We start from the raw sequence: 12,067 nt of genomic DNA, 5'->3' as shown, positions 1-12,067 counted from the left end.
AGCCCATTGCTAATGATGCATTTAAGGAAAGATGTTTATAAACATATGTTCACCATACGATAAACTAAGCAGATGTTCACTAGTGTTTCCGCATGTTAGTCACAGCGTCCCTACCACACAAGTTTATTAGCCTATCTCTATAATATTGTTTGTTGATATTTGCCTTTTTAATATAGTCTCCAGGTTTTAGCTAAGGAAGAAACTGAGAAAACAAGCAAAGTAACACAATAAAGAGAATTACTAAGTTTTTGAGTAAATAATTAGGAAAAATAAACATCATCTTAACTATACAGTCTAATAGAAACTGTAAGTTGTAAATAAAATAAAATGAAGCAAATGAATTTAGCCTGTTTGAAAATTTCTTCTAAGAGTCACAACCATTTAGGTGATGTCCTTTTCTTGCTTTCTATACTTCATCAGGATCTTCACAAGCCTACATGCACCGAGCTATGTTTTGTCAGACTTTTCTCTTGTGAGGAAGCAGCTGTGGAGGGGCTGCTTGAGGAATTATGCATGACAGTTATTGTTGATTTTCTGAAAAACTCTGAAGGGAGGGGCGGACGTTCAGCACAGAAGTGAAGACCCTGCTTGGAACACCACATCCCGTGATCAGAGTGCCTGTTTCAAGTCCTGCCTCTGCTGGTGATTCAGCTTCCAGCTAACGTGTGTCCTGGGAGACAGCAAGTGCTTGGGTCCCGCCACTCACCTGGGAGACCCAGAATGAGTTCCGGCCTCCTGTCTTCAGCCTGACCCAGCCTGGATGTTGCATGCATCTGAGGAGTGAATCATTGACTCTCTTTCTCTCTCTCCCCTACTTAAATAAATAAAACTTTTACTGAAACACCTCTGAAGCGAGATCTTAGAAAACATCTCAGTTGAATGTGACCTCATCACATTCTTCCTTGCAATGGTTTAAAATAGTCAACTTATGTTGAAATTCTCAATTAGGCCGGTGCCGCGGCTCACTAGGCTAATCCTCCACCTAGCGGCGCCGGCACACCGGGTTCTAGTCCCGGTTGGGGCGCCGGATTCTGTCCCGGTTGCCCCTCTTCCAGGCCAGCTCTCTGCTGTGGCCCGGGAGTGCAGTGGAGGATGGCCCAGGTGCTTGGGCCCTGCACCCCATGGGAGACCAGGAGAAGTACCTGGCTCCTGCCATCGGATCAGTGCGGTGCGCCGGCCACGATGGCCATTGGAGGGTGAACCAACAGCAAAAGGAAGACCTTTCTCTCTGTCTCTCTCTCTCACTGTCCACTCTGCCTGTCAAAAAAAAAAAAAAAAAAGAAAAGAAATTCTCAATTAATTGTTTAAAATGCCTACATTTTATATTTTAAGGTGTTCAATTCATCTACAATTATTATGTATGTTTTGCATTGCTCCTGCAACTTTTAACTAACAGATCTTGCAACTGTGATACAGCTTCATCGTTTTGTGCCACTAAATATCAAAACCCCTTTTGTGGCTCTCATTAAAATCTTAATATTATTAGAGCAGAAAAAAAAAAAAAAAAACCTCTTTGCCTACTACCTGGGGATAATGCTACCATTATGTTGGCGATTAATGGAGTAAGGACAAAGGCCAAACACAACATGGCCCTGTGTTCTATTTGACCCTGTGATCATTTAGCACAGAATTGAGGGCCCAATACAGCTGCCGACCTTGACTTTCCAATGCACTCAAGAAAGAGTGTAATATGTATCCTCTATCCTCTTTCCTAAGCAAAAAATGATTTGGGTAATTAGTTTTTTTTTTTTTTTTTTTTTTTTTTTTTTTTTTTTTTAACTTGCAAGTCCTTCCATCCAGGTGGGTCATCTCCTTCTGTGATTTTGGGGTGAGCAGTTTAAGTATACTATTTTACAATAAATAAAATTTTGAAAAGAAGGAAAGAAAAATATAAAAGCCATCTCATTTTTCCTATTTTTTTTTCCTCCTTTTTTATTTTTTTAGTCTTGGCACAGAGCAAGCGGGAAGTTACTTAGCACGGTTCCGGGTTTCCTCGCGCCCCGCCCGGCCCCCCTCCCACCCCCACACAGCTACAGGCTCTTGGTCCCCCAGTCGGTCTGTCCCGCAGCAAGCAACCCGGAGTCCGTCGGTCCGCGCTGGGCCCGCCCGCCGCGCATCTGCCCTTCTCGGCTGACTCCGCCCCGCATCTGTCCGGACCCGCCTCGCGTCTGAGCTGACCCACCGCGCGTCTGCCAGTCAGTCCCTCCGGACCTGCCGCGAGTCTCAGGCTGCCGAAATCACCGCGCCTCAGTCGGTCCGTACCCAGTGGGCATCTTGGGTATCTGGGCGGTCTGCGGTTCCCCGCGCGTGTGTCTGTCTGTCTGTCTCTCTGTCCGATGCGCTGTCCGCAGCCTGCCGGCCGGGGCCAGCACACCAAGTGTCTAGCGTGCCCTTTCGCTGCTGCTGAGTGCTCAGCGGCCTTGGCGAGCGGCGAGCCTGCCCGCGAGCGGCCGGGCAGCCGGCGGAGGAATACACGCTCGGCCTCTGCCCTGGTTGCTATCATTTTCCACCCGCAGGAGCTCGAGGCCTGTGTTTCTGCAGAAAACGGGTCGCGAGGCCTCTGTCAGCAATGCTAGATGTGCGGAGCCAGGCAGCTGCTGGATGATTTCTTACAATTGAACGGTAAAAGGGAAATTTCCTCCTGAATCCTGGCCTTTGACAATGATTTTTCATCTGAACGGGTGAAAATTGTCAGTCCCTGTAGGGAGAATAGATTCGTTATTGGGGTGCCTTTTTGTCTGGTGCGTTTGTTCTGAGCCTGCTGACCAGCTGTTTCTGAACTTCATTTTCTCAGCCTCGACAGTGATTCTGAGTCTGCTTTTAGCTTCCCTTCGCCTGCCTTGGCTTTTTCTGTACGTGAACAGCTGCTTGGCCCATAGCTTAGAGAAAGCAGCCTTTTTTTTTTTTTTTTTTTCCTCTCCCAAGAGAACCTCCTCCCTGTGCTCAGAGAGATGGGGAGCGGGGAGCCGAATCCTGCTGGCAAGAAAAAGAAATACCTCAAGGCCGCCCTGTATGTAGGTGACTTGGACCCAGATGTCACCGAGGACATGCTGTATAAGAAGTTCAGGCCTGCTGGCCCTCTGCGCTTCACCCGCATCTGCCGTGACCCGGTGACCCGCAGCCCCCTGGGCTATGGCTATGTTAACTTCCGCTTTCCGGCGGATGCCGAGTGGGCCTTGAACACCATGAATTTTGATTTGATTAACGGCAAACCCTTCCGCCTCATGTGGTCACAGCCAGATGACCGCTTAAGGAAGTCTGGAGTTGGAAATATATTCATCAAAAACCTGGACAAATCCATAGACAATAGGGCCCTGTTTTACTTATTTTCTGCTTTTGGGAACATTCTCTCCTGCAAAGTGGTAAGCGATGACCACGGCTCTAAGGGCTATGCCTATGTGCATTTTGACAGCCTGGCTGCTGCCAACAGGGCCATCTGGCACATGAATGGAGTGCGGCTCAACAACCGCCAGGTGTATGTTGGCAGATTCAAATTCCCGGAAGAGCGGGCAGCTGAAGTCAGAACCAGGGATAGAGCAACTTTCACGAATGTTTTCGTTAAAAACTTTGGCGATGACATGGATGACGAAAAACTGAAGGAACTGTTCAGCGAATACGGGCCAACCGAAAGTGTCAAGGTAATCAGAGATGCCAGTGGGAAATCGAAAGGCTTTGGATTTGTGAGATATGAGACACATGAGGCTGCCCAAAAGGCTGTGCTAGACCTGCATGGAAAGTCCATCGATGGGAAAGTCCTATACGTAGGGCGAGCGCAGAAGAAAATCGAACGCCTGGCTGAGTTAAGGCGGAGATTTGAGAGGCTAAGATTAAAAGAAAAAAGCCGCCCTCCAGGGGTGCCTATCTATATTAAGAACCTCGATGAGAGCATCAGTGATGAGAAACTGAAGGAGGAATTTTCTTCCTTTGGATCAATTAGCCGGGCCAAAGTGATGATGGAAGTGGGGCATGGCAAAGGGTTTGGTGTTGTGTGCTTCTCCTCTTTTGAAGAGGCAACCAAAGCAGTGGATGAGATGAATGGTCGCATAGTGGGTTCCAAGCCCTTGCATGTCACCCTGGGCCAGGCCAGACGCAGGTGGTGAGGTCAGGAATGTTCAATTTGTTTCAGCCTTAGCTGATGCCTACTTAGTTTGGGCTCCTTTGTGATAAGGGGTTGTTTTATGCCAATTCATAGGTTTTTTTTTTTTTAAGCGAATACTTTTCTTTTGAAACAAAAATGTAAAATTAGAAAACTTTGTTCATTTTAGTGAAGAGCATAATTTCTAATTGTAAAATCGTCATTTTGTACTATTTTTTGATATAATATCCTTAGGAATATGTAGAATAAAGTTTATTCCGCTACATTTTTTTCCTTAACAGTCAAGGTGAGGCAATCGATAGAGTATATTTCCTTCCTTGTTTCAGTAAATCTCAGCATGACCCTTATTTCTGAAGCTATCACAGCAAAACTTTTTAACTTGCTTTATAAGAAATCAGTAGAGCAGGGTACTATGTATGTGATCCAGTGAACATCTGTATATAATGTCACTTTAAATTATTATTTTAAACGAATTGTGTTTTGAAATTGTGTGAGATTTCTTTTCTGCCTTTTATTTATTTTTATGCTTTTGTATCATTTTCAAATATATTGTGAGAATACCACAGGCTTAGTAGTGACTTTGACCGAGTGTTGGGAGCTGACTTATAAACTTCACATACAGAAAAGTGAACATATAGTTGTTTTCTCAATCAGTACCTTAGGAAATTAACACTTTCGGCAGTGGCTATTTGAATTGCAAGTTGCATCTTAAAAACCTTTCCTGCGGACACTCTAAGGACAACTCTTATCACTTATTTTTCTAAACCCTTTAGTATGTATCCTTGGATCATGTTAAATTAACTCCACTGAATTTCCTTTATCTAAAGATAGGTTAATATTTTACCATTCAGCTTTTATCAAGTGTCAATATAAAAGGTAAATAATCCATTGAATGGTACTGAAAAACTCCTTTGAAGATCATTTCCATTAAACTTTTTGTTATCGCCTAAATTCTTGAATGCATCCATATGGAAACATTCACATTTGTTTTGAAGTTAAGGAACTGGTTGTCTCTTGCTGCTAAAGTCATACACCTCCAACCATTATATGAGAACTGTTAGCTTAACATGGTTCTTTGTATGTTTTGGCTGATTGGAAATTCAGAAAAATGTTCTGTTTTATATTGCAGTCATATTACATAGCCTGTAATGTTTACATTACAGATTCTTCAGCTTTCACCTGCAGTTCCCTATTCTCATTGCTGCTTTCCATTCATGTTACACTTATGTTTATGTTTTACTGTATTGCCTTTCTTTGAATATATATCAATACAAATCTATTTGGAAAGTCAAGAGGTATCTAATTTATGTAAAATTTAAATAACGGTTTTTAAAAATATGATTCACTCAGACTACAGAACCAATAGTAAGAAGTTCTTTTGTCTCTGTTGTCACTTGGTTTTTCTTACTTTTTATAGTAATCTTCATTTTCATACTTGATAAAACATAAATAAACAATTTGTTAATACTTTTGTTAGTTCTTTGACCATAAAATAATGAGAATAAGCTGTTTGATGTAATTGTTTATCTAAAAACTACATCTATATTCATTATCAAGTACTTTTGAAATTAAAATCATTGTTTTTATTGGCTACATATATGAAATATATGTAAAAAGTGTACACAATGCAGAAGAAGAAGTAAAATTTTCACAGTTCGGAGATAACCACTATTAATACTTTTAGTATGTGCATACACTCCCACATCTTTTAACATATGTATACCTACGTATTTTTAAAAACATCCTATGTGTTCTATTTTGTATTTTTTAAAATTTCAAACTGAAACATAATCGTCTTTTCATGCCAATAAATATCAACCTATATCATTATTTTAATGATTGCATAGTATTCCATTGTGTGGTGTACTATAACTTATCTAAGCAGTTTGATACTGAATAAGGTTCATATGTTTCTCAATATTTTTTACATTTGTAAACAATGCTGTTATGAACCTCTCTTGCTTATGAGTTATGTGAGTTTGAGAAAAATATCTACAGCATGTTAAAGCATAAATTTGCTACGCAAATAAAAATCCACATTCTATTGATCATGTATTAAAATTTTGGAACACCTTCAAGACAGTCTTTAGTTGACAAATGGAAAACGGAAAAAAAAGGATATAAGTTTTCTTATTTTATGAGCATACTTGCTTCACATTATTTTTGATAATTAAATATATAAAAACAATCAAACTCCAAATAAGGTTTAAAAGTTATATTTGCAGTTATTTATTGTATATTTTCTCCATTCGTTTTTACCCATTACTAGTTTTCATTTAAATTTATAAACCTGACGTATCAGTGTTAGCCTGAATCTTTGATAGATGCATTGATTGTATTTAAATTTTTAAAAATTCTAAAAAGTAAAAATATAGTATAAGAATTCAATACATTTTTTGGAACTATGCACATATTTAAATTATTACTATCTTTGAAAGGACAGCCAATATAAAGAAAAAGAGAAATAGAATCTGCCTAAGTGAAGATAAAATATACCTCTATAGGATCCTGCTGAAACATTAAAAAAGAAAGTCCGGAAATTCAGTTGGTGAAAATCAGGGAGGGGGATATAAAGAAAGATAATTAGTATTTGAACAAAAACACCTGGGTAGTTTTCAATGTTGTACTTTTCATTTTTAGCAACATTTAATGGACTCCTAATAATTAAGCCTTCCAAGGAGGAGCAACACAATTGCACAGCTCAAATTAGTGACAGTGGATTTTAAAAAGCATGTTACCCATTTCCTAACACAGAATAATCAGTAATATGCTGTTAATGGTCAGCTGAAGAATGGCTTGATTAAAACAAGTTTTGTTTTGTTTTCTTAGCTTTTCAAAACAGTCACTTGTACAAATTTTCAATGTGCCTGAAGAGAAAAAAATTAAGAAGTTGTTGCCTTGTGATTGCAAGGCTTCATAGTCAAGGTTATTTGGAGAAGGCTTTTTTGTACAAGAAGTTTCATACTTACTGCTGCTGCCTGTAGTATTATCAATGGCTAAGGGTAACAATAAAATGTTATACATGTAAGTGATATTTTTAGCCCCGTGGGAAAAAGTAAGACTACTTACTTCTTTAAGGGGAAACTTAGGAATGGAATGCATACCAACTTCTCTATAAATAAGTGGTCTAATATAAGAGAATAATAAGAAACATAAATAGACAACTGAAGATAGATGATAGAAGTATTTCCAGCACCTATGACAATACCTGAAGTATGGTAGGCATTCCACAAATACTTGTTGAATGAATGAATTCATATTCTGTGAATTATGTCCCTCTGCTTTCCAATTCTTCTATTAATAATTGGCAAGAGAAATGGGTTATTACAGGATAAGCCATTTTTATTAAATTTCATCCTATGAAGAAATAATTGAGAACTGATTGATAGCAGACTAAGGTATTATCATTGCTTTCATTCTTCTTGTGCTATCTTCCTATTATTGTTTAACACTTGATGGATAAGCTTGAATCAAAAAAAAGTCTCTAATAAATGGCATACCTTAAATAAAACAGTCCATTTGTAGAGGAATGCTTTTCATATAGTAATGGCATGCTGCTTGAAGACCAATACTACTCCATAAGTTTTGTTCTTACGTTGAACCACATGATCGGAGTAATCCCCAAGATACTAGTACTTGCCCATTTGAAATGAATTAAGGCTTACACATTTCAGGGTCTTATTTACTTCCCATGAAGTGTAAGCTTACAACTGATTCCTTGGAGCTTTAAGAGAGTTAATGTATCCCACTTGGCTCTAGGGCATTATTGTTATTACTTAGAAATAATCTAGCTACCGTTGGAAATCTGAGAAGAGAAAGGACTAAGTAACTCAAAGTATTGATACTGAGGATAGAATTCCTGTGAAACTTAAAAAACACACAAACAAACTTCAAGTACTTTCACCCTCAAAAGTTGCAGTCAGTTTTAAAATGTCTCCCATTTGGAGAATAAAAGGCTCAATATTCTCGCTATTTCTTATTAAAAGTTTGAAGCTACTTCACAATTTAGTTTATTTAGTTATTTTAGGGATGCTACAGGAAAAGGGATGCCTTCTGATATTGTAAGGCATAACTTTCAGAGTAAATTTATTTCTTTGTTTTAGAGCTAATGGTAAGTAAAACACCAGATGTTAGCATTTTACATATGAAAAAAATAAGACTTCTATAATGTAGAATAAATATTTTTACATCCTTCTGATGCTTCTTTGAAATTTCCAAAAGGGTAAATTATGCTTTTGAAAAATCAAGGACTTTATAAATCAATATTTGCTGGCATTTAGGAAAACTTTTTGAGCTAATTTACACAGGATGGCAAATGAAATCTTTTTAGACTCAGCTCTCTTCGAAGACTCTGGCCAGTCTAAACATCTGAATACAACAAACACAGATAGGAATTGCAAGCTGTTCTTTTTCAGTATTTTAGGATGCCCTAAATAGATCAGTAAGTTGGTTTTCTTGCCCAACAGTCTATTACATGTCAGTGTCATTAGAAAGGAATGAATACCTTACTGTAGTCTTTGTGGGATAAAGGGTAGCTTTATTATATTATAATAAAAGTTAAATAAAGATGATGAAGAATTTGTTTCTTCAAATAATGAGGGATTTGTAAATTAACTCAAGATTAATTATAAGAAGGGACATAGAGAAAGAAATTGTAATTTAAATGTTACAAATGTAAATGTACACTGTAAAGATATTAGAACTCTGCCTAGTTTGGTATCCATGTTAAGACGAACATCACAGTTTGTATTCAATTTGTTTTGTTATTATGGTTGATTTGACTACTGCAATGATACTAAACCTCAGGAGTATTTCATTTGTACGTTATTTTTCTTAAGTATTGACTGGTGCTAATCTACTCTACTGTCTTACCTCCATCACCTAATCTCAGCTCTACTCTTGCTGAACAAGTCAAGATTATATAAAGTATCTCTGGTTTATGTAGTTTTTCCAAACATCACCTCGGAAATTTATTTGTAATTCTCAGATGTGCATGTATGTGATATTGTACCGTTTTGTTGCAATAAAGTTCCAGGACTTGCATGTTAAGCCACAGTAGAGGATGACAAACTTGGCTACTGTTTATATGTGAATGAATGTATTTATCTGAAGATATTCTTTTTAGAGAATGTAAATTTCATAATGATGCTGATTAAACCAACTACAAAGCTATGGGATCTGTTTGGAATTGTGGTTTCATGATGTACATGTGGGCTGGAGCAGTTGAATACCAAATACTGGGTCACACAACTGGAAATATGTACTGCTAATGTGGGATGGATTTTATGGTAAGAAAGTGTATTCCAAGTATAACAAGAGGTAATGCTAAGAGAAACTGCCAAACTTTTTTGAAGGGGCAACATAGGCAATGAAATAATCTATATGCAAGCTCAGTTGTTTTGTGGAGACATACCACAATAATTTGAAACCTCTCAGGCAAAGGGTAAAAATATATAGGAAGACACAATTTTCTGAAAATTCCCATTATATTTTGATACAAGTGAAGCAAATCGTGAAAGAATGAAAAACAAGCATGAACTGGGAATTTCTCTTACTTAAATCTCCAAAAGCAAAACAATTTTATTTTAGGCAGATTGAGTTCCTCAGAATACTGGGTCTTTTTTTTTTTACTATTTTTTAATCTTTAAGTCATGAGAGAAGCATAATTGTAATCTATTTTTCTGCTCAAAGAAAATGGATCTCTTTAATATGTTCAAAGGAGATAAATAGGGTGGAAAACAGGACCAGAAACTTACCTCAACAACAGAGTTCATCATGAAGATCATTTAAGCTGAGAATTGTATTTTATCTAATCTTGGATGATACAATTTTAGAGAATTGCTAACTGTTCTGGGGAAACTGTTTCTTTTGCTTAATGTGCAAAGGCTATCATTCAGTTTTCTGGATGACTGAAAATGTTATTAAATACATGAAACAATATGTAAACTGTGTCTAAAAAAGTAAAATACAATTGTTGCTCATTGAATTATTAAGAACACCATAGTCAATTAAGAACACCTAAGTCAATATTAAGAATCCTTAAAAGAGAGAGGAAGTCCAGGATAAATAGAATACCCCTGTTTTGGAATGCAAACAAGTCAGTTTTGTAATTGGAAAAAAAATGGAAAACACACCTATGTCATATACTAGTTAATAACATTGTATCCAGGAACAGAGCTCTACAAAAACATGTAGAAGTGATGATTGAATACCAAAAGTGAAAAAGTCATGAAAATTCTTCCCAACAACTCTGAGATCCATGTGTCTCTTCTATCACTGTAGGCCCACAACAACAAGAATGCAGAAGAGGAAAGATGTGGCCCTTAGGAATAAAAACTTGTGACATCCCACTGAAATTTTGTAAGGAGCATCACTATTTAATGCTATAAATTGTCTCAGAAAAATAGACTATTTCTCTTTGTTTTCTTAGTTTCAAGTACGCTATCTGAAAGCTCCAGAACTTTATGTAATTCTTATCAAGGTATTCCAGCAATCATTTCTAACTTTTAATAACAGTGACTCTGAAATGTGTCACGGTGTTTTGATCTTTTAAAGCTCTCTTTGTTTTATTGTCTGCACACAGATGTCCCAACTAGCTGAATTTCTGTAATCACTATGGCACAAATGGTGGACTGAGGCTATTAAAAATTCAAGATTTGCATGTCAGTTGGGATGGTAGGCAGTGCTAATTATGGTAAAGTTAAAATCTTTGTGTTTGTAGAGAAATTAAATGGATGAGTGAATTAGTGGGTAGGTATGTGCATATATACATTCACACATATAAAAAGATTATAAAGAGGGCATAAAAAGGAGCTAAGACGAACACAAGGAATCCAAGAATAACTCTGTATATCTATTATATGGATTCAAATTAGGAATCACAGACTTCCTAGGCCAAAGACAAGACTGTGGTTCCTGAGCAATGCAGTGTTCTAAGGCAAGGTAGTTAGACAAATGATAATAGCTGGAAAGTGCTACAGGCAAGGCTGGTCCCTGTTACAATTCATTACAGTGAGATCATTATGATGAACTGATATTTACCAGCATATGTGTATGGAAGTATTGGCCCACATGTAGTTAAAAAGCAGTATTGAAAGCTACTTCACGCATGTCGGCCTATTGCATTTCTCAAAATTTGGCCCAAAGTGTGCCAGAATCACCAGGATATTTTGTTAGAACCGAGATTCTTAGGACTCAGCGTTGGCTTACTGAATCAAAGTCAATGCAATAGTGGTGACAGTGTGATGAAGAGCAGAAATCTACAGTTATCTCCATAGTCCCCAGGAGATACTTATGTACACATAAATATCCAGAAGAGGGGTCAGCAAATAGTTTCTGTGAAGGAACAGATAGCAAATGTTTCAGCCTTTATGGGACAAGAGGTAACATCAAAAGTATTACACAGGCATTTATATAGCAGAAAAAAGTTTCAAAAATTTCAAATTTGATGAAATTCAAAATATAGCCGCAATATTGAAAATAAAGAGTATGTTTTTTTTTTTTTTACACTATGGCTATAAGAGTTTTGGGGAGTGGGTTACAGTACAATATGGTTCAAAGTTAGTGTTCAAGTTGATGGCAAAGGTGTTCATTTGTAAAAACCTTTTTAGCTTGTGGCCGTAGAAAAACATGTGGTGGCTCATAGTTGGCATACAAGCTGTTACTTTCTAACCCCTGATCTAGAAATTCTGGTACAGAGGCTTATGTTAGTTCATTCCAACTGCTGTAACAAGCTACTATTTCTGTTATGAGCAACCACAATTTATTTCTGAATTCTGGAAGTTGGAGAATTTGAGATCAAGGCACTGGGAGATTAGGTGTATGATGAAGGTCCATTCCTTATAGATCATGTCTTCTCTCCGTATCCTTACATGGCAGACGGGGCCAATATACTCCCTAGGCAGGCTCTATTCATGAATTCCATTAGTGAAGGTTCTGCCCTCATGATTTAGTCACTTCCCCAAAGGCCCT

At 37.6% G+C, this 12,067-nt stretch overlaps 1 protein-coding gene across 1 annotated transcript; it reads left to right on the top strand.

Moving 5' to 3' along the window:
- Positions 1 to 2,951: 2,951 nt before the first annotated feature.
- Positions 2,952 to 9,268, top strand: PABPC5 (poly(A) binding protein cytoplasmic 5). The gene has a single exon (XM_017350000.3). It carries the CDS (start codon positions 2,952 to 2,954, stop codon positions 4,098 to 4,100), a length of 1,149 nt encoding a protein of 382 aa, XP_017205489.1. The 3' UTR covers positions 4,101 to 9,268.
- Positions 9,269 to 12,067: the final 2,799 nt, after the last annotated feature.

Source organism: Oryctolagus cuniculus, chromosome X, assembly GCF_964237555.1.
Source record: "Oryctolagus cuniculus chromosome X, mOryCun1.1, whole genome shotgun sequence".
Taxonomy (NCBI): domain Eukaryota; kingdom Metazoa; phylum Chordata; class Mammalia; order Lagomorpha; family Leporidae; genus Oryctolagus; species Oryctolagus cuniculus.
Note: the sequence above shows the minus strand (reverse complement) of the source record. Positions and strands in the feature narration are given on the sequence as shown.

Coding starts and splice junctions, on each gene's coding strand:
- PABPC5 (XM_017350000.3), top strand. CDS start 2,952: ATGGGGAGCGGGGAGCCGAATCCTGCTGGCAAGAAAAAGAAATACCTC.